This window comes from Hermetia illucens, chromosome 5, assembly GCF_905115235.1.
Source record: "Hermetia illucens chromosome 5, iHerIll2.2.curated.20191125, whole genome shotgun sequence".
NCBI classification, from domain to species: Eukaryota; Metazoa; Arthropoda; class Insecta; order Diptera; family Stratiomyidae; genus Hermetia; species Hermetia illucens.
Genome location: NC_051853.1, coordinates 14,648,661 through 14,671,564, shown reverse-complemented (window position 1 = coordinate 14,671,564; position 22,904 = coordinate 14,648,661). Strand labels below are relative to the sequence as shown.

The window sequence follows — 22,904 nt, the reverse complement described above, 5'->3', positions numbered from 1 at the left end:
TCAGATATCAGATTTTTGGTGCCCGCAAAGACAAACGACACGCAACAGAAACGAGGGCTGGGAAAGGCGGAGGAAAGAATGAATGAAAAGAGTTCTGCGCTATCTCTTGCGGCAGTTTTCCTTCCTTAGCTCATCAGAAAGAATCTCAAACTGCACGCCCAAGCTCTTTTCTATTGATTGTTCACTTCTTCAAAGATACTGCAACATCACTACCGAGCGTAACCTCCCTGAGCCTGTTAAGCATGATGTTCAGCACCAAATTAACACTACCGGGCGTTGATAACTACGTTTGCAGACGTCGTTTGTTCCAGCTAGGAGTGGATTGCTGTAGAGGAGCTAGCAACTTGCGTGACGGAAATACGCGATTGTGACTGTGTTGACCATGGAGGAAGTCAGAGAGAAGTGAAGTGATCAATCTGGTTTAATGTCGTCCCATCTGGAGTGGCCCATGTTCTTTTGTGAATCCTGTAGTGAGGGTCTGCTCGCGTTTCCGTTAATCATGTTATGGAGACGTTGAACAAACTCGTTTCCGATCTTTGCGTTGAAGTCGCTGCATATTATCTTCACATCGTTTGAGGGCTGTGAATCAAATACTGACGCAAGACGGCTATAGAGTTCGTCGTTTATGAGTAGTCCTCGTTTTCCGTTGGAGCATGTAAGCCAAACGTAGAAAAATTCAGTTTCGGTTCGAAGAGCACTCATTTTTTCGTTGATTTCTTTAATGTTGCGGGCGATAAAAGCTATGCCGAGCTCTCTCGTTTGCTGGACCCTAGATAAAAAGGGGGACCAACGTGCAGGTGGCAGAACACCTTACAATATTTCAACCAAAACGCTTTTACCAATAGAATTCTCACTTTAAAGCAGCGTGTGATTCCGTAGCTCTGCGTATTTGAAGTCTGCACCTCATTCGGGACCCGAAACTTAGGATTCTGCACTCCCCAGACCTTCGCAACAATCCAACAGGCACTAAAGCGCCCAAAAACAAACAAACTCATTTCGTTTAAAAAATATTCAACAGAAAATCGTCACATTTTACTCGCATGGTTAAAAAAAATATTTATGCATACTCGATGTCTCTAGAACGGAGCCTTACATTAACTAAAACACCAAAAAAATCTTTATCTTAAAGTTTAACAGTCGTAGACCGGCTTCCCCTCCGCGTCCCACATCGTCTTGCATTTCCTGAATGCACAGACCAGGTAAAGAGCTGAAAGCAAGCAAAAAAGTCAGTGAGGATTCCCCGCCATTTGCAGTGTAAAAGGGCAACTTACTTGCCACTTCCCATTCCGGTTTCGACAAAGTTCCCACAACTTTAAACCGGTCGCCTTTCGAATTTTGTCCTAAATACTCCTGCGCATGCGCGTAATCTTCGTCCTTGCCCACTAATTTGGCGTTCTTTTGTGCTGGATACGTTTCTAATGCCTGCATCCGGGAGAGTAAACCTTTGCCTGAAGGAGAGAAATCTTAGAAGGAAGAATCCAAGAGGAAATGTGGAACTTACCGTCTGGCAAGCTTTTCTGGAAGTAGTCCGCGAATCCCACCTTGGATTCCAGCTTTAAGCCGTACTTTTTACATAGTTTCACTAGCGTAGGGAAGTGCACCAAAAACTCCGGACAGTCGACCACCCCTTCCAGCTTGAATTTGTATTTGGCCCCGAATAGAGGAGGTTTCTCGGTATCACAGATAAACTCGATATTGTACACGTCGTTGCCGAACGACCTGTTTCCAGCCTGTCTCTGCCGCCGCATGATTTCGTTTGCATCAGGGATCGTCGCGATGAAGTAACCATCGGGCGCCAGGCACTCGGCCGCGTTGCGGATCATGCACTCCGCCTGGCCCATGGACTCAAAGCAGTAGTGGAAGGCAAATTGGCAGCTGACAAGGTGAAGTTCCATTGACGGGTCCTTGTAGCGCTCCCTGAGGCGCACCAGGGTCGAGTCGCAGGCGAAGAACTCGGCTGTGAACACCTTCCCGAATCGGTTGTCGAAGCGATTGTTGAGTTTCTTATAGCGCGATTCGCACTGCTCCAGGCTAACGTCAGCAATATCGGTGCAGATTAAATGGGTGATGCCTCCCTTCTCCCACTTGAGCAGGTCGCCGCCTTTGCCGCAGCACATATCCAGCACTCGCAGAGGCGAGCCCAGTTTCTGCGAAGCCTTGAGCTTGTTCAAGTACTCGTTGATGAGCATGCTCTTGATCCAGTTGTTGAAGTTCCTCATGAACACTATCCGCGACTGGGAGCGCTCCGCCAGGCCTTTTTCCTCGATTTCATTGTAGTGAGTCGCGACCAGCTTAGTGTGATCCTCGACTTTGGGCCGTTTCACGGCTGGCTCAGATTCCGCGTCCGAATCACTTTCATTTTCAACGTTGGCTTGCGCTGGGCTGTCTGTGTTGTTGTCGTCGTCGCTGTTGACCGCACTTTCCTCGTATTCGTCGCTCATTTTCTATTTACTAAGCAGAGAAGCCCGAAATACAAGAAACGACAACTTGGAACCGAATTGACGGATTGAAAGGTGTCAAGCCGGTGTCATTGACATTTTTTTAGGTGATGACGACGTTTTTGTCGCAAGAGGCGCTAGGTTCGGAGATTCAGACGGAGTTACCATATATGTGATTAATGCTGGTTTTAAAATCAACAATCCGGAATTTCATAGTTTTAAAAATTAATTGCATTCAGAAAACCGATCACAAACAATAAAAGGTGGAAAAGTATTGAAATGAAACCATTAACGAAATTTTGTGTGAATATATCATGGGGAAATTATTATAAGTAATACAAACTATGTTAAACGTAATCACATTAATTACAAAACTATGATTAAATTAAATCCCGGAAACTTTTTTCAGACATTTGGAAATAATTTCATTAACATTTAAAAAACATTTAAAAAAAATTTGTTTGTGTATTAACAATATTTCAGACTCTTGTTTGAAAGTCAAAATAATCCAACGAACCCAGTCAAACATTATTCGAACAATAGCGAACGTTGGGTCATCAAAAATGGTTGCTTGCATCGAGGTCTAAACACTCCCTGCATAGATAATAATAATAATAAAAATAAAACTTCGCCGAAGCCGGTCCCAAGCCCGGTTATGAAAGGAGGATGGATGGATAGCTTCAGTCTGAATGGCTGTACGCCACCGCAGCGTCTCAGGGGGTGGGAGGAAAGTGCAGGAACTTTCTAGTCTTGCAGATTACTCACTAAGGAAGCTTTCCCAACACCTGGTAGCTAGGGATAAAATGCACCACCAATAATGAGAAGAAGAAGAAATTTGAGGTCCGGTACGGATAACCGGCGGGACTCGTCTGACTTGGTGACTGGGTCGGGCTCTCGTAATGAACAGCACGGCGTCGAAACCGCTAGTCATGGGGCGGTTCGACGTCTAGGCGCTACGACGACCAGGAGCACAGCTTCGCCTCCTGGAGCTGTTTCGCAACAATCTGTGACGACCACTTCAGCAGGTTCGCGTAGGCAGCGGATGAAGAGAACTGAAGAAATGAACCTCTTCATCATCCGCTCCTACTACGAAATAACGGCGCTCTTTGTTGCACCAGAGATTCGTCGAGCGTTTCCCGCAATTCGCTTACGTGACTGTGCAGTGAGTCGTAGACCAGTACCGCTTTATTACTAACAGCGATACAATCCCGGCGACCATCAGGGAACGTGTTCGACTTGAGGCCATCGGAGAAACTGGTGACCGAGAGTCGATGGGGACAGAGGCGGCGGCATCAACAACACCACACCGCACTACAGGCAACAGTTTCAGTACTCGCCGAAGCACTCTTCTCCACCGTACAGCTGAGGTCCCAGACGAACTCCAAAGAGCGTGTATAGAATTCTCGGATATGGACCCTTTGCATAGACCAGGTATTCCCAGGCTCTATGCATCTCCAGCAACTCCGGGAATTCTATCTCAAATCAATGATGAGATTGCATCTCAGCTGTGTGCTGATATGTCGCTGCTGCAACTATAATCACTTGTGTATTGTGGTGCAGTTGTCAGTTGTCAGATTGCACGGTCAGAAGATTCGCTTTCGTGTTATTGGTTTGACTGACCGTAAAGATCCACCATGGAAAATTTGTCTGGAATGTCGGCGGGAATCACTAAGACAGGACATTGCTAGATTGATTCAGATCAGTACTGGCAATACCAGCAGACGGGTGAGAAATAAAGTGCAGAGGGTTTACCGGAACTATACAGTGGTACTTTCTTGCCAGTCAGATGGTGTTCTTCCTTCCTGAGTAACCCGATTAAAGAATTCACTGAGCCACAGTGTTGGGTCTCAGCTCTTCGCTTTCCAGAGCTTAGATGCGATGTCGTCAGGACCTGTGGATTTGCCGATTTAATTTGTTTTATTGCCTCTTCAAGTTCAGTTGCGCTGACATGTAACTCCGGGGGGGGGGGGGGGGGTTAACGTGATTACCTGCCGTGAAGGCATAATCCCACGGTCCTCTTCGTACACGGATTGATTTTGGGACTACAATCAGAGCCCCGCCATGCAAGCACAGCGATCCTGGTTTATACTGAGCGCAGGCTCAGCATTCATATCAGTGGATGCGAGGCCTATCTAACACCTCTGCCGCAACTAAGGAGTACGGCACCCGAGTTGTACAGCGCAACTCAACGCTCGAGCTCCGAGGAGCTCTGCCCGCGATGTAGGCATAACCACAACTACCATGAAACTCCCACTAGGGGGCCAACCGCAAATAACCGGAATTCTCCTGGAGCATATGCTCTCAGAGGGCCATCCCGGTTCCCATGGTACCAGATAACTTCCGGTGAGGCTTCGTGCCAGAGCCACTTCAGATGAGTTCCTTGCAGACTCGGGTCTGATAACCCTCCTCGAGTACGTGGGGACGCAGTTGCGCTGATAGTGAAGCCCATGGTGTTTTATGTAGGCACCTGTCGTGAGACTTAATCCTAAGGTCCTCTTCCCCTGTGTTGATACGCAACACTACGTCGAGGCCCGAAGGTCTCTTCTTGCTTGAGCACAACCACAACCACCATGAAACTCCCACTAGGGGGGCCAACCGCAAATAATCGAGCTGTCCTCACATACAACAGGAGTTCACCCGAAGTATGTGAGTCCAGGGGCTTTCCCGGTCCCCATGGTACCAGTATACCCCTGGTAAGGTATCCGGTCTGATCGCCCTGATTAGGCCTTTGGAGCATTCGCCTACTACATCACGGCCGGCAAACCAAAGTGAGTACAGCGTCTCCCGGTGCCACCACTATGGAGGTTCTCCTTGGCCACTTGGTTTTGGTTTGGCCGATAGGATTGCCGCCCCATCTCCCCCACCGCCACCTCAGAGCACCAAGCGATTGTGGAAGTGGAGGATGAGCAAATTCTTCAGTTGAAATCTGTTCGAAGTATTCTCGCCATCTATCCGTTGTGGCTCGACGGTTGGTAAGCAAAGTACCGTTCTTGTCATTACGGTACAGAAGTGTTCGATATCCTGTGTAGGTTCGTTACGGCTTTTAGCAAGTCGATACATATCTCTCTCGCCATCCCGAATGTCCAGTTTATCGTAAAGATTTTTGAAATGGTTCGCTCGGGTGACAGCGACCGCTTTCTTTGCTTCCCGGTTGACATTCTTATAAATTTGCCAATTAGCAGGCGTTTTATCGTCGAGAAATTTATGGTAGAGGCATTTCTTTTCACGGACCTTCATTTCAACATCATCATTCCAAAGCCAAGTATCTCGGTTGATGTACCGCTTACCCTGCTTGGTGACCCCGAGGGTTGCAGAGGCCACTTTGTGGATCATGTCTTTCATTTGGTTCCACGATTCTTCCACATTCGTAATGGTCGGCAATCGTATGAGTGAGATCGTTTTTTCTTTCTTCTCATCAAATCGCCACCATTTGATGGGCCGCCAGCCAGTGCGTTCCTCACCCTGTTTTATCGGTGGCTTAATTCGCAGGACGGTAATCAACGGCTGATGTTGAGGTGCGATGGTCTCATAGGGAGTCGATTTGCATTTTACTGTTCCCACTATAAAATGTAGGAAGATGAGACAATCGTTTGATGAATCATGTATTCATAAGTACAAGGTCATGGGTGTCCGCAAAATCGATTATATGCTCGTCACCTTCATTGCGCACCCCGAACCCCTTTCCCCCATGGCACCTGTTACCGTCTGCCTTTTCACTCATGTGACCATTAAGGTCGCCGGCAATAATAATATAGTCGTCAGCAGGCACGTGACAAGTCTTTTCATCGAGAAGTTGCCAGAAGGCATCTTTCTCGGCATCTCTGTATGTGGTGCGTAAGCGGTGAAGCAGTGAACAGTGCAATCAGCTTATATAATGGTGAGCCTCATCAGCCGAACATCAAATCGTTCGACTTCTTTAATGGCATCACGTAAACCCTCTGAGATGGTAATGCCAACACCATGTTGAGTGTGTGGATTACCAAAATAGAAAAGTTTATAGCCATTTTTACCGCGTTCGCGTTCAATGTCGCAGCTTTTGGCAGCAGAACATCAGGTTTCTTGCAGAGCGCAGATATCAATGCGCCTTTTCCGAAGGGCTCTTGCGAGTTCCTCCGTCTTTCCAGTTAGGGTACCAACATTTAGCGTGCAGACACGTATTTGTTTTTTTTTTGTTTTGTTCGGACTAACTTGCTTACGTCCTGACGCTGTCCATGCGTCAAGAACCCTTGCCCATTTCTCGACAAGACCGGGGCCCGTCCTGCCGCGTCGACTGAGGTGAACGCCTTAGCATTTTTCCGAGGCTTGTGACTCAATCCGATCATCATGTTTGTAAAGACATTGTATGCATTTTCTTGGTCGGCTTGTCGCGGGACCTGTCGTCAAGAGAGATCAGGTAGGATTTAGCATAGTGGAATACTTCGACTATACTCTATTTATCTCTTTCCCTGATCTAAGCCGCATATGATAGCATAGCCAGGGTAAAACTCTACACGACCATGAGAGAATTCGGTATCCCGACGAAATTGATAAGACTGATTAGGCTGACCCTGACCAATGTGCGAGGTCAGATAAAAGCAGCAGGATCACTCTCAAGACCATTCGACATCAACAACAGTCTACGACAAGGGGATGCCCTATCATGCGTCCTCTTTAACCTGGCCCTCGAGGAAGTGATCCGTGATGCTGAGGTAAATGCAAGAGGTACGATCCTCTTCAAGTCCACCCAACTACTGGCCTATGCTGATGATATCGACATCATGGGAAGAACCACCCGAGACGTACAAACTGCCTTCATCCAGATCGAGCAGGTGGTAATTGGCCCGAGATCTTGGGCTGCACATCAATGAAGGCAAGACAAAATACATGGTGGCAACGTCAGCACCGAAGACGAATCAACCAACAACATCAAACCGCACTGGTCAAACACAAGCACGAACAAGAATAAGGATAGGAGAATACAACTTTGAGACCGTTGACAATTTCTCCTATCTAGGGTCGAAAATCACAACCGATAACAACTACGATGATGAAATCCGCGCACGGTTGTTGTCAGCCAACAGAGCCTACTTCAGCTTACAAAGACTGTTCCGCTCGAAACGTCTCACCATAGGATCAAAGCTCTTACTGTAGAAGACAACGATCTTGTCAGTCCTCATGTATTCCTCGGAGACTTGGGATCTTAGCAAGCAGAATTTCGAACTCTAGGCCACGTTCGAGAGAAGAATCCTGCGAAGAATTTTTGGCCCCCTATATGAGGATGGACGAGTCCATAGCCTACATAGGTTACGGTGGGTGGGTCACTTAATCCGTATGGATGAGGATGATCCAGCCCGGAAAGTCTATAAGGGCAATATCTATAGTAGAAAAAGAAGACTAGGTAGACCCTGCCTGAGATGGAGCGATGGCGTAGGTGAGGACGCTAGACAGCTTTTAGGGATATCTAATTGGTGGACATCGGCGCAAAACCGGAATGTCTGGAGTTCCTAGACCGGATACCGGTTGTTGCGCCGTTGATGATGATGATGTGTTAATGTGTCACCTTGCATCCTGCCTCAGAATCGTCGATAAATTAACTTCAATAAAGTTGCATTCAATAGATATCACTGAGTAAGTAAAGTTCGATAACCGACCTATCGTTTTGTAACAATGGACGAGGTCAAGGGAGAGAGACTTAATGTGAAGTTAAAGGCACAAAAGTTTGATTAATTTTTTAATCACGCGCAACTAGAAAAATGCATCCAATTTTTACAGTTTTTATTTGGGAAGAAAGGAAAGATAAACATTTGTTCCGTATATTATTAAGTGTCTACCCTTTCTGTCTATCAGCTTCCCTCCCATAAGCAACTTCGGGGCATTTCATGCGAGAAACTTCCAATATGGGGCACCCCTGCTGAACAACACACATCTGTCAACAGATGTGAAGCGAGCTTTACGTCGCGCACGAAAGCAAATGTTGTTGCAGCATGCCGTCTTCTAGTTCAAGCATTTATTATTGTCGTTTCATCAGTCGTTCTGAGTGGACGCCCTGCTTACATTCTTGTGGCTCGAGCTGGACAATGTCCAAAAATCACACACACAGTCATTTACAATAAATTGTACTTTCTAGATGTCTGAAAATAAAACTACAAGCATTTTGACTAACATTTACGTATATAATTCCAATTATTATTTCTTCCACATTTATTTTGGTTACACTCATGTGTACTGAATGACTCGACGCTATTTGATATCTAATACATATTCATATTAAAATTGTTTGGCAGCAATTCCGATAAAAACCTATGCTTTCATTTTGTGTTTTCTAAATTCTATGTTAACATTAACCTCCCAACTCGTCTCTGAGGAAATTCGAGTAATTTTAAATAAATCTTTTAACATCAGTTCGAGCAACAGAAGGTAATACTGAGTATAGATCGTTTCGCTCCTCAATGGAGTCATAAATCCTGTAAATCTGAAACTTAACAAAAGTTTTGATTATTAATAATTTTCTCTTTTATTTCAATGAACCCATTGATGTTTATTTTAGATTTTTTTCGTATTATTCGTAACAGCTGGAAAGGTTTTTTAGCTTTTTATCTTTTTTTAAATTGACACTTATTATAACATTGATATTTTTACTCATTTCGTCTAATACTTTGGTTTAGAATTTTATATTTTTGTTTCCCAGTATCCAACACGCCACATATCATTTATTATTTATTGTTAACAGTTTCAGATCTACATTCAACAAATATTTTAACAACAAATTCAGATAGACTCGTTCAATTCAATTAAATTCCGTAGTTCCGTAAGGATCCGTTCGAATAGTAAAATGGTTACAAAATGTGGTAATGGCGGTTTGGTATTTTATAGGACCGTTTCCATTTCCGCTATTTCCGTTTTATAGGACCTGAAAAAACTGATAATATTAGTTGTGAGTGAATGTTTGTAGCGCGCGAGTTCTACCATCGATATAAGTCTTGGGCACTGCCCCCAATGCTCAGGTTCCCGAGTAATGGAGGACGCTCCTTATAGTCATGGTTGATGAGGTCCGATGCTGACAAGAGCCTGAAAATTTGCATTCATCCTTAGTTCACTGGAATTCTATGATCCAAATTAAATATACTTTATTTGTGGTGGTTTGATCCCGTGTTTGTCCATGGTTTTCTCAAGTTGTCTTATCCTTAGTCGGGCCATGTCCAGCTCATGCTTAACTTTCCAAAGATGAGTGTCGCAAATGGGATCAGTGCATCGATGGGTTTTGAGAATTTCCTGAGCTTCGAAAACGGCTCCTCTGAAGGTTAGGCTTTTGCCCATAGAGAGCGAGATTAGGGCGCAGCACCCTCCGTGGTCCGATTTCGCCAGACGCTTTCGGAAGTACTTGAAGTAGACATGCTCAAGGAGTAGTAGTAGTGCTGCGAACAGGATACCAGCCATTAGCAATAGGAATGCAGACAAGAACTGCTCCAAGGCTAGAGGGTCTGAGGATTTGTGTTCCTGTTTGCCAGGACGGCAAGTTCCTGTCATCCAATAACGTCTCAGACGTTCTAGGTCGCCGTTTGCTCTGAACTCAAGTAAGCGTTTGTTGAACATTTGGACGTACTTTGAGTTTCTGCTGAAAGCTAGACCATATCCTGGAAGAAGTAATTAAAATTTGTTTAGAATTTGAATCTTTGGATGATACTAACATAACTGCTGATAGAGATGGAAGGGTGAACTGGTATCGTCAATAAGACTTAGATAAATGCGCGAAAGAAAAGTCAGCTCCCTTAGGACCTTGGTCGAATACTGTGCATTAGACCAGTATTAGTATTCCGCATCGCCCGATCAAGGGCTGATCTATCTGGCATCTGTGAGTTCCAGGGTCAGCTACGAGTAGGTGAATCTTCAGGGAGCTGGAGTAAAGGCTTTTTCTCCGAGAGTGCCCCATTCTTGACTACTGCGGTCCGTTTCCCTGCACATGATACTTCCGCAGAGAGCCGAAAATGTTGCTCTCCATATCACTCAAGGACGTAGTTGACACGGATGAGACACACCTGGAGTGCAACCAGTCCAAAGGGAGTTCGCAAAGTCATACGATCGTCAGTGCAGAAACGGCAACTATTCTACTCTGCAAGAGAGAAGCCTGGAGTGATCGTTGAAATTGTGGAAATGACTTTGAACTTACGCCGAGTAGGAGTCCACTACCTTTGCCAGACCAAACTTACATTCGGAATTGTGTGGTAGCTCCCGCTGAGAGTACCATAAGCGCCAAACGACAGCAAATGGTTCATTTCGAAGCATATTGGGGCAAAAGCGGAAGAAGGCGAGCCCTCTGCAGGAGAGAGAAAGCGAAGAAGGGAAAGGTGAAGGCAAGGGAGATACGAATGGTTGAGCCGCTAGCTTTGCTCATTAAACGGACGCAGGGCATGACCTTCGCGGAGGTCCGCGGTAAAATTTACTATAAGATTAAGCCCGAAAATAGTGGAGTGGAAGTGTTTTCCATATGGGGTTGGCGGAATCTTCGCCGAATTAGTCCAAAGACAAACGGAAAGGATACGTCCCGTGTGAGGTTAAAGGGGCCACTGGAAAAGAAGACTTTCGTTTCTAGTCTGGAGCCTATGTGCTCTTCGGAGATCCGAAATATGTCAAACATGAATGCCCAAAGTCAACGAGATAGGCATCACCTCCGCGAATTTTTGAGGTTAAAAACTCGCTATGGTGAAAGTTGAAGAACAATACAACCAAACTTCTTAACAGCTGGAAAATCAGAATTGGTTGGGTAGTATTTAAAATACGAATATGGGTAACCCCACCAATTATTACCGATGTTTAGACTGCCTACAACCTGTTCGAGAACTGACAGGAAAGTAGCATTCAGTAGAAGCGTGCAAGCAGGACGAAAAGAAAAGTTACCTTTCCTGCGGATGGTGAGAGCGTTGAATATATCGCTGACTCGGTCTGGTTTTCATCTTCAGGACGAAACTGCAAAGCGCAGACGTTTCATCATCATCACCAACGGTGCAACAACCGGTATCCGGTCTAGGCCTGCCTTAGTAAGAAGTTCCAGACATCCCGGTTTTGCGTCGAGGTCTACCAATTCAATATCCCTAAAAGCTGTCTGGCGTTCTGACCTACGTCATCACTTCATCTCAGGCAGGATCTGCCTTGTCTTCTTTTTCCTTTGCCCTTATAGACTTTCCGGGCTGGATCGTCCTCACATATACGGCTTCCTCGACCACCGCAACCTGTTGAGCTGGATTTTATCCACAACCGGCCGTGGTATCGCTTATAGATTTCAGCGTTATAGCTGTTGTCAGTTGCTATTTTCGATCCTAGATAGAAGAAATTTGTAGTAGTCTGCTATCTTTATTGTTCTCATTTGACCATTGCCATTCGATGTTGTTGGTTCTTTGGCTTTTGGGGCACGCGATTGGTTAAGATGGGTCGAATATGAAAAGTTAGCCTTTTCGGGACCTTGGTCGGATTCTGTGCATCAGTAACCCGCATGTCCGAGTGAGCGGTGATCCGTCTGTGAGTCCCGGTGCGGATAGGTTAGTCCTCGGGGAATTGGAGTAGAGATTTTGTTCCGGGCAGTGCACCCGTTCTTGACTATTGGCGCCTGCTTCCTTGTATACGATACTCCGGTATAAAATCCGCAGAGAGTCGAGAACCACAAACCAAAGAGTTGGTGGAGAGGAGGCAAAAGCTAGTTAGGTTTAAGCACAGTGCGAAAGTGTGTTTCTCGCCACAGCGTTCAGCGACATGGCTGTACCCACCGGTGAGTGAGTACGATCACCGGTGCAAACGCAGCTAGGAACGAAGGAAGCTTAGAGGAGATCGTTGAATTTGGACAGAAGGTGAAGTCGAGTAGGAGCCCAGTCAGAAATGAGTGGCAGTTATGAAGTGCTTGCAGTCTGCAACCTTCCTCCGAAAAAAAGTCAGTAAAGGCGAAAAAACGGGCTGATGAAACTGGAAGAGCTACTGGACCGCATTTTTTTCAACAGGTAGACAAAGGCGGCCAATGAAGACACATAAAAAGTAAAAGTTCTACTATCCCGTCTTGCGAAGCCTTCAAATCAAAGAATTCGAGGGATATGAAGACGCCAACTCATGGCGGCCTTTCCCTTTGCTGATCAGGGCATGCCTTGTCGCCTTCCAACAAGAAGGGAAAATGCCCTCCTTCAGGCAAGCGTTGAATGCGCCGAGCAGTAGGTCTGGCCGATGTTGTTTGTATACCTCTGGTGAAATACCATCGGGTCCTGGCGTTTCCTTTTTTCTCATAGATAGGACTGCCTGTTCCATCTTTTTATAGAGAAAAATGGGCAGTCTTCGGCGATCTCCGTGCCGACGTCATCATTCCGTATGGGGTGCGCAGGGAATATTGCCCGTACAATGTGGTCTATCTGCTCGGTCTTAAGTGAACAGGGTTTTTTTTGCGCTGCAGAGTCTCCTTTTGGCTGATCTATACTCTGTCATTATGGTGTATGCCTCCTCCCGGTTGTTTATACGTTGGTTTAACTGGCGGAGTCTGCGACACTCCTTCCAAAGCTCTGCAATTTCCACCGTCTACCAATATATTGAAGGTTTGCCACGTCTCAATGCCCTTCTGGACATAGAAGCTCCGCAGACCGTCGTTATCAGGTTCATAACTGAATTTACGACAGTGTCGGCTGCATCGCCACCATCTCTAGGAGTATCCTTCTGCGCGGTCTCACCTGTTCCCAGCGTTTCGACAAACCTCCAGATGTTTACACAGAAAGACCGCCGGGCTTTGAGGTAGGTTTGATGTTTTGGCAGACGTCACCTCAGACGCAGAGAAGCGACCGCTGGTTGGGCAGACTTCAGTGGTAGAACACTTGAATGCCTCTAAATGGAAAGAGAGCCTGGAGATAGCGTTGGGGAGCGGAACTCATAGTTCAAATATCAAATCCACGACGGAGTTCCGGGCCAGGCTGTGAAGGAAGAGTTTTCGATGTAATTCTCCCTGCGCAAGGAACGTCGCGAAGGTTAACATCGGGAGATTTCTCGAAGCTCTTGGAACAGACAAAGGTATGTTGGAGAACGTCCACTATTAAGTCATATTTTGGAGGATGAAGGAAATGCAGCTAGCATTACCGCAAATTCAGTTACGAATCCGAAAAAGGTAGCCAAGAAGAATGTTATCATAAGTTCCGGGAAGAGGCATCCACCAAGTTGACTGAGTACATATAATTTAAAACCAGATTGGGCAGTGCCAAAAATAGTAATAAAGTTCGCGGTTGACAGGAGCTAGAGGTTATAAACTGAACATCCGAAAATTCGGAGTACTGTGGGAATTCCGTTCAATTAATGACGAACTGATAGACCGTATCCTGTACGGGTTCATGTCAATGGCGTGAAAGTAGTCGATGATTACCCACGTTTCAGGATGATGCAGAATAGAACCACAAACTGGTATTTCACCACCAACCAGACTCATTGCTCGGCACCATCAACGGTTGCCTGAAGGAGAATATTTTCCTTCTATGCTGGAAGGTGGCACGGCTCGCTTTGATCAGCAAAAGTAAAGGAGGCCCCCAGCTGCCGTTTGCACACCGACCTCTCTGTACGCTTGACACAGCCAGGAAGATATTCCCCGGGAGTAGGTTCACCGGAACAATATGAGCTGTCGGGGAGCTTATCCACAAGGGAGTTCGGTTTTAAAGTAGGAACGTCATGGAGGTCGCGGATGCGGTCGCTTAGGGGTACGGCCATTAGTCTGGACGGGTATTACTCCTCATGACTCTCGATCTTAAAAGTACCAGCTATGCTGCTGCTGCGTTAAATGACTAGAAATGCTAGACGCACTAGAAAATGTTTTCCATGCGACGAGCGTTTTCTTATGGATATTGAGGGATTATTTGAAATGCAATTCCCTGATCTATGAGACGCTCACGGCGGGATCTATTACATAGCCGAATCTCTGGAACGTTTCCTGTGATAATTTGCTTTGACTCGACTTCCTAGAAGAGTCGCGTCTGGTTAATTATGCTGATGATGATGCGCCGCCTAGGCGAAACGATTATAGCGTCCCAGCCAATATTTAAGTACCTTGGATTGACGTCCGACTCGAAGGTGAGCTTTTTCGAGCGAACCAAAACAGCGGCGCAGAAGCCTGCAGCAAAAGTTTCTACTTTAAGTTGACTAATGCGAACATTGAGGGTTCCACCTCTACCAAAAGTATTATGAGCGCCATACAGGAGGTGTATCGTAAGCCTCCTGCGTATGTGCCTATTGTATTGTTTTAGTTTCACTGTAATGGTGACCGTTTTTCTCGTCGTCCTTCCTGCTGAGAATCGCAAGACTATGTATAAGCTCAAGGGAGAGGGCTTAAGAGTGGTAGAGTGAGTTGACAAGGTTTATTCCTTACTAAGGTTCTAGGCAGGCAGCAGTTTCTAACCCTCACACTCTCCGGAAAGCATTGCCAGAATGATGCTGAAGAGCGCTGAAAAAATGAGCGATTGAAAGGGGATTCTTTGAATTAGCAGCTTCTATTAGACCTCTACTCTAGATGAAAAAGGTCAGGTTCAATAAGGATTTGAAGCATTAAGCTGACTATAACCCTAGATCTGAAAAAAGATGGGAGCAGAATTAGATTGAAGATGAATATTAATAAAGCCAAGGTTCTTAGTCTGATGGCTCCTTGTTCTCTCCTACCTGAATCAATGAAGATTTTGACAGCATCAGTGTAGCTATAATGAAATGGCCTTCTACAACTAGCGTTCTTTGTGATTGACGTATAAATGAAAGTTGCAAATTCAAATTCTACCGCAGTGTTCTCCTTATCACTCTCTGCAGTTCTGAGCACTACCGTACTAAGAAAAACAATGAACGCCGCTTCGCGTCTGGCAACAAAGATATTGTATTGGATCATTGTCATAACATGTTACGATCACGTCCGAAATTAAATCCGCAATAGATATGGAGAACAATTACAAGAGAGGCCTCTTCGTTGATATGGTCACGTAATTCGCGTTGACGAGGACCAACTAGCTAAGATTGGCTTGAGAATCGAAGTTGAGATAAAACGACCAAAAGTTCGACTGAAATAGCGGTGGCTTGATACGTTATACAGTGACTTGAGAGCCACTCAACTCTCCTCGGATCAAACCTATGTCTGAGAAAAGTGACAAATTTGATCTTGAAGAACTGGCTCCGCTACTGGAAGGGGAAAGGCAAAAGAAGGAGAAGAGGAACTTCAAAGCGTGGAAAAATGCTCAACATGCATAGGGAAGGGAAAACAGCGGTATCCTGAAAACCGCTGAAGTCACCAGTTAACGGGCGCTTGCAAACCTCTGCTTTGCTATTGTTCGGGAATGTGATAGGATCCCTTTGGACCTCCTCTTTACGTAATATACAACATTTTTGGTACCTTATACGTAGCTCATTAGAATTGCACCAGGAGCTGAAATTTCTAAAAATTTGGAGGAACCGCGAAGAGTTACTAAAGTAGACGCAACTGTGAATGGCTGAGAACGAAGTAAATATAATTAATTGCATAGAACATTCAGGATTATACTCTAAAACGTTAAGCCTGAATAGAAATTACAAGGAACGTATACGAACCTGTCATTGCATACCAGCTTCCAACAGTTAGCAGTCTACAATCTTCATCTTGAGCAACCAAGTAGTCCAGTACAGTCCCATCATAGATGAATGCATCCAATCCCCCACTCAAAACTGATGCTACTCCCTCCGCCACGCTGGTTTTATTGTATCTGAAAGTGAAAGTAGATATAAGGGACTTAAAAAGGAAGGAAGGAAGGGTCATAGTTATGAATTGTAACACTCCCAATCACTGTAAGGAGAAGCTCACAACACCAACATGCTACATACTCTCTCATGTAAAAGTGCATTTCCTTAAAGTATTTTGAGATAGTTGAATCCGTGTGACTCCACGGAATGGTTCCAAATTTGAAGGTAGGTTTGTGGGAATGAGGTCGGGCAAGTCGGGAGTCATCTAATCCAGTGAATTCATGGAATTCTTCTCTGTAATTTAGAAGGTTGTCGTTATGGTTAAGCATAAGGTCGACTGGTATGCATTGGAAATTACCGAGTTATCATGAAGGCGGCTAGGTTGGCAGTGTATATAGCCAGGAATACCACAGCGAATAAGGCCCAAACATTTGTCATGAAGCGCGCCGTGAAACCGCGAGGTGAATCCACATGAACAGCTGCTTGGAAGAGGACTGCCCAAACCAACCAATATGTCCGGAACAGGGAAAATCGATAGGGAATCACTGATCCTGTTTTCAGTGAAAGTTTCATGTCAAATCCACTTGGTGAGAGCCATTCGAATAGGAATATCATGAAAGTTGCAGCGTGGATAGCGACGATAGCTACCTGTTGAATGAACACGAGTACGGGGTTATCAGGGCTGCTTTGAACCAAGCATTGATAAGAGAACATACCAACATCCAAGAAGCGGTATCAAAAGGTTCCAAAAATGCTGTCGGTGATATAATCCCAGTTCGTTTGGCAACGACAATTGCAATACCTGTTTCCATGAAAGGCTCACTGAAATCAACAACAGCTTCCCGTTCAGCATTGATCATGAGAGAAGTGAGTACCATATCTGTCTTCCGATTAACCAGATCCGCAATGAGTCCATTCCACTTGCCGTTTTCCAGAGTTCCCCACTTGCCATCCTCTACACGCACCAGTTCGTAGGTGAAACCAAGTTCTTCAGCAAACTTCTCCAATAAATCTATACAAAATCCACTGCAGCACTGATAGAACGAGCCATTACGATGAGCCTGTCCCATATCGATGTCAGCCATTTCATGATCGGCTGCAACTCGGCATAACACTCCTCTGTCCATCAGGCATTTGCCACTGATAGGGTCTGCAGGAGACAGATTGATATACGGAGCTTCTTCCAGGAATGTAATTTTCAGATGGAATTTTTCTGGAACTCCTTGTGGTGGTGCGTGGGAATTACCAGGCCAGGCAATGTCTCTGATGTCGAGTTTTTGAGTTTCCCATGATTTCCAGACCCCGATCTGAGAGTGACAATTAAAAAAATATATTTTAAGTTAAACACTTTGATCCCAATATTTTCTTAGTTATTAATAACAAAAACCAATTTTATATACAATAATATACATTTGTATGTACAGAACAAAAAGTTAAGTAACTGCAGATGCAAAAGAACCTTGAGAACCTTCGATAATAGTTTACCAAAAGCGATTAATCAATATAATCTTTTGTTACAAAATATGTACACTGTAAATTCTACAATAAGGATGCATTCGTAATACGATGGTAGGCTGAAAAGTAATCCACAGATACTTGTAGAGCGGAACAGGAATGACATTCAAAAGCATATCAGGTACTCAGGTACTCCTACTCCTACTCAATACGCATGTCAGCTAGTGAATTAATGGATATAGGGAAACCCCTAGAAATGTCACTATCTTCCTGCACAACAAGCTACATCTAAGCCACATGCACCAAGTCCAACAAGGGGAAATTAATGAAGGAAACTTCGACGTCCTAACGAAGCCCCTTTTCAGCTTCGTCATCCGATGGAAAAAATAAAAAGGATTTTCTAAAAACCCCCAAAGAGAAGACCCTTAAAACATCATTGAAGAATATAATGGCAGGTAAGACCCTTATTTTGGTTGAGTCCATTGAGAATCAGGCCAAAATATTTTCTCTTATCGTTTGGAGGCTAAGCGAACTCTTTATCCATTTTAAGCCCCCATTACCAGAGGCCTCCACAAGGTCTCAGGACTCTCAGGGTACCCTTTTGGATCTTACGATGAATTAATATTGCGTTCGGTTGCTAATTTAATGACAAAGGAATACAAGTCTGCATTTCGTCAGTCCCAAGTCAGCACTTTACGGAGAAAATCCCGATACTTTGCTTCGAGATCCATCTACAAAGAAGCTAAAAGCTTTAACCTTGAAGTCAGGAGCCTATAGTGAGCAGATCAAAATCGATTAAATACTTAGGAGTTAACTCACAACTCAAGAACTCAACCCCCACCTTGCGCACGCTATCAATAAGGTACGCGGTGCATTGAGTAGCATCTACTATCTTCTTCGTTGCGCACACTGCGTTGAACGTTGCGCACACTACGGGTTGAACGCGGTATCCAGCCCTCAGAGCAGAATTGGAAAGAGCTAGGACGCGGTCGACATGATTCGCCTGTGACATATCAGGTACCGCTGCCATCTGGGTTCGGGATGACACCCTCCTTAGAGTTCCTATCCAAGGTCGAGGGGATGGCTTTGTCTGGATTCGGTGCTCAGAGATAACGTTTTTTAGTGTCTATCTTATGCCAAATAAGACCATGCCGGACTTTCGACGCAGGCTTGATGCATTGGAGGACGCTATCTGAGGCACAGATGGGCGGATCCTGGTCGGAGGTGACTTTAATGTTAGGGCACTTGAATGGGGCATACCTCACATAGACTCTAGAGGGAAAAGAATTATAGAAATGGCGGCAAGAACAGGACTGGTTGTTCTAAATACCGGATCCACCCCAACGTTCCGGCACCGAGCTGCGAGGGAAGCATTAAAGACGTAACCTTCGCGTCGAAATCACAGGTGTCACTGGTGGACGGGTGGCAAGTTCTGGAAGACTTCTCGGCAAGCGACCATCAATACATTGCCTCGGTGTGCGCCACCCCGATGCTCTTTCTGTGCATGGGACGTCGCGAAAGTGAACACCGGGAGGTTTGTCGAAATTCTTGGAACAGGTAGGGCCGCACTGGAGGGTACTCCTGAGGGCGATGACGCTACAGTTGACACTGTTGTAAATTCAGTTATTAACCTGATAACGATGGCCTGTGGAGCCCCCATGCCCAGGAGGGCGTCGAGACGTTCGTCAGCAGCTCTCTCCTGTGAGAGGGGATCTCTCTCCACACAACATTGTCGAAGAGATGCTGAGAAGTGCTGACAGGTGGAGTCGTGTTGTCCATTACGTTCGGGTCGTTCTCGTTGCTAAAAAGATATAGCTCGACCGGTGGAGGAGCCGGATGGCAGGGGGTTCCTTGAACTCACAGTTCCCTTCCTCCTCTCCCCTCCTGTTGGTGAAAGGAATTTCCTGATTTGAAGGCTTCACAAGGCGGAAGAGTACGGGTACTAGCACGAAGTAATGTGACAAACGGTTCCAGGTTAGCTCTCTGACGATGGGGAGGTGTTTAGTTGGTAGTCCGATGACGTACTGAACCGGGAGTCAAACACTGTGTGCGTAAATGCATTCACCTACCCTAGCGTAAAAAATCTTTGACTGATCTAAGGAATGAAGCAACAAAATTAACACCCAAAAAGCCAGCAAATTATATTGACTCTGAAGAAGCGAATCTGTAGACTAATTTTCCTAGACCACGTTAGATACCTTATCGAAAGCTTTTTCCGAATCGATGAAGAGTGGGTGAAGCGAAGATCCGAACTCCGCCCACTATTCCAAAATGATCCGGAGGGTGTTGCTGTGGCCAGTGCGGGAGGATCCGGAGCGGAAACCATCCTACTCTCCGGTGACTAAGTTTTCGAGATATTCTTTGATGCGTTCCAGGATTATTGTGGCTGGTATCTTCGCGACAACAGGGAGCACGCAAATACTCCTAAAATTATCACATCCAAAACGGGTGCCTGTTTTTGGAATCTTAACGATCATCCCCATGTTCCATTCTGTGGCAACTGCAGGTGAAACGATATATAATTTTGCGGGGAGACCATCAAGTCCAGCGGCTTTACTCCGCTTGAGTTCTTTGATGGCCGAAATAATTTCTCTTCCTCCTTGGAGGAACCGTCCATATCCCATGCTATGGAGGCTAGCCCTTTCATCTACAAGACGAGGAACGCCACCGCATGTCATACGGTTAAAAATCGTGTGAACCGGTAAAGTGTTTTATCCAACTCTTGAGGTGTTCGTCATCGTGGAGGAGCAGTCGAACGTTGACGTCCTTCACAGGGCCATCGAAAGATTTTCGATAACAAGCACCTCTCATGTGGTGTGGTATACAGTTTTGAAATCATTTCAATCTGTGGCATCTTCCCCTTCCCTGACCAGCGCAATAGCAAATTCTCATTTGTCATGGTGTACGCTACGCTCAATTTTTCGAAATTTTGCTCGGTATCGGAGTTCGAGGGTTTCACGCCTAAGATCAGTAGCGCGTCAATAAAGCCTTCAACCCCTTCCATTCATCGATTCCCTTGCACGATTTCGCAGTCAGCCAGATACCTCTTCCCCTTCGGGACGTGATCGACGACCAGTTTAGCACCCGAGAAAAGAGCATTTATAATGGCGGCCCAATGCTCATCGATATTTTCAGGTGGGTTATTCAGTGTATCTGCTGTCCCATCAACAAAATATAGTAACTTTTCCATAGTCGAGCAATAGCTGGACATTATAAGCGGTTGATATTGAACTTGGAGGTCGTTATTCTCAAACCCCGCTAGAAGTGGTGGACAGAACACGCAAACGAACGTAAGCGAGCATCAAATGGTGATCCCTTTCGTTTCTTGTCAGGAGATAACTCCTTAATCTACTTCTGATCACAAAGTGGTCAATCTGATTGCTAGTACGGTGTCGATCTGTTGAAACCCACCTTATGGCTCTCTCTTACCATTATCGTTACGTTTACCAAGACCGTGCTTTCCCATTACATGTTTGAGCAAGGTGACCCATCACCCCATCACGGTCACAATGTTAACTTTGGGAAGCCTCTCCAGAACTGCGTGTAATTGTCCGTAGAAAGCATCCTTCTCCACTATATCGGAAATCTCCGCTGAAGCTAAGCATTGTACAATTGTAATGCTCCTTTATCTGGACCAGAGTCTTGCAGTCAGAAGTCTGTCAGAAATTGGATCCTGGGTGAAGAGAGTACGCCTTGGGATAGTCGCCAGAAGCAACCGGACACCGTATTCGCGTTTGCTACCACTTGGCTTTCCAGAGTACAAAGGCACAGTGCTGTTGTGTGGCAAGAAGGGAGAGAATAACCCGAGATGTAGAAACTGCCTTCATCCAGATCGAGCAGTCGGCGTGAGATCTTGGGGTGCATATTGATGAAAGCAAGACGGAATACATGGTTGCAATATCAGCATCAAAAAACGAAAGCAACAATATCAAATAGCACTGGTCCGCTGAAAGCAACAATGGCATAAACCTGTAACTTTAAAACCGTTGAAAATTTATCCTATTTGGGATCGGAAATTACAAGTGATAAAAGCTACGACGAAAAAGTATGCGCATAGTTGCTAGCAGTAACAGAGCCTATCTCAGCTCCTAATATACAAGATAGCCACCTCGTCAGTCCTGATGTATTTCACGTAGACTTAGGTTCTAAAAATTGCGAATTTTTAACTACTTGAGAAGAGGATCATCTGAAGAACTTCTGAGGCACTAAAGCAAGTTGGACGATACCGCGGCTTGTATAACCATGAAATTCATGATCGAGACCACATCCGCTTAGTTGTGAGCAAAATCCTGTTCATTAGACTCCGCTGGGGGATCATCTAATCTGTATGCTATATACAGCCTGAAAAGTCTTAATAGCTAATAGAGAGTCCTGAGAGGGCGGAAGGATTCCCTCTGGTCCCCTCTAAGCCAGCATAGTTGCCCACACAGGTACCGAAGTAATCACTCTGTAAATGAGTTGTCGGCGGCTTTTTCTTGGTCCCCTATCTTCGATGGCAGGAAGTTCAACTTCTGATAAGAAATCACCCCAAGTTATTTGAGAGCAGGCTGGGAGGGTATAATTTGGTCTCCGACTTTAATCTTCATAGACGTATTCTTCCTTCGCTTGCTGATCAGTGATAATTCTGTTTTACGCTCTGCCAGTGACAGTCCAGCATTTTCCAACTACGGCTTTATGTGAAAGATTGGTTCATTGACGCATATTTCGACGTCATCAATCTGGCTTGCTACTGCTATAATTCCAATGCCATCTGCGAATTTAATGAAAGTGACCTCACCAGAGAGACGCAACGTTAGCACTCCGTTATACATTATGTTCCACAACAAAGGGTCAAGGAATGATCCTTGCGTCTTGTGGGCCTCATCTGAATTATAACAAGGCCTTCTTCCTATCGGAAACTAGAGAACGATACCTATAAGGTACATCGCGGTACCCGGCCTGACAAGCGCCTTAATAATTTCTTCCCATCTCGCTGAGTTAAAGGCATTTTCACATCGATGAATACCATCGCACAATATGTCTCCCATACATGCAAAAGGGGGTGTAAAATTTTACCAAATATAGTTGTGTTGGGTATCAATAGTATTTTTTGTAGATGCTGGGAGTTCTGAGTCCGCATCCAGTTGATGACGGACCGGACCACTTAGGAGGCAACATATTTCCTTCTCTTGTAGTCCACGTTCCCCTCGTTTTGAGTTAAACACCCAAGTTTTTAAAAAAGTTGGCTAATGGTTGCGGCCGGGGCAGAGACAACTCATCAGATGCTGCCTCACCTCTGGAGTTCTATTACTGAAGGGAATAGCTAGTCTGCATGGCGCCTTTTAAGTTGTCAGGTGT

General features: G+C 45.3%; 2 protein-coding genes across 3 annotated transcripts in view; both read right to left on the bottom strand.

Annotated features, from left to right (window-relative positions):
- Window positions 1-1,030: 1,030 nt before the first annotated feature.
- On the bottom strand, window positions 1,031-2,548 carry LOC119657827 (mRNA cap guanine-N7 methyltransferase). The gene is made up of 3 exons (XM_038064945.1): window positions 1,502-2,548; window positions 1,272-1,448; window positions 1,031-1,207 (listed from the first exon to the last, which is right to left on the bottom strand). The coding sequence occupies exons 1-3, from the start codon at window positions 2,439-2,441 to the stop codon at window positions 1,131-1,133; spliced, it is 1,194 nt and encodes a 397-aa protein (XP_037920873.1). The 5' UTR covers window positions 2,442-2,548; the 3' UTR covers window positions 1,031-1,130.
- Window positions 2,549-8,569: 6,021 nt separating this feature from the next.
- Window positions 8,570-22,904, bottom strand: part of LOC119658356 (glutamate receptor ionotropic, NMDA 2B) — a 28,357-nt gene continuing 14,022 nt past the window's right edge. The window contains exons 4-10 of one of the 2 annotated variants that reach the window (XM_038065714.1): window positions 16,829-17,419; window positions 16,471-16,760; window positions 16,254-16,406; window positions 15,984-16,135; window positions 9,544-10,051; window positions 9,384-9,485; window positions 8,570-9,336 (exon numbers count right to left, since the gene is read on the bottom strand). In XM_038065714.1, the coding sequence (XP_037921642.1) occupies window positions 9,285-9,336; window positions 9,384-9,485; window positions 9,544-10,051; window positions 15,984-16,135; window positions 16,254-16,406; window positions 16,471-16,760; window positions 16,829-17,419 (1,848 nt within the window). In that variant the 3' untranslated portion in view covers window positions 8,570-9,284. The remainder of the gene's footprint in view (window positions 9,337-9,383; window positions 9,486-9,543; window positions 10,052-15,983; window positions 16,136-16,253; window positions 16,407-16,470; window positions 16,761-16,828; window positions 17,420-22,904) is intronic. The other variant, XM_038065715.1, reaches the window with a different exon arrangement.

Bases quoted from the DNA above. Each gene is read 5' to 3' on its own strand.
- LOC119657827 (XM_038064945.1), bottom strand. From the start codon at position 2,441: ATGAGCGACGAATACGAGGAAAGTGCGGTCAACAGCGACGACGACAAC. The intron at 1,449-1,501 runs GTAAGTTCCACA...TCTCTCCTTCAG, and splicing joins CCAGAAAAGCTTGCCAGACG to GCAAAGGTTTACTCTCCCGG. The intron at 1,208-1,271 runs GTAAGTTGCCCT...GCTTGCTTTCAG, and splicing joins ACCGGAATGGGAAGTGGCAA to CTCTTTACCTGGTCTGTGCA.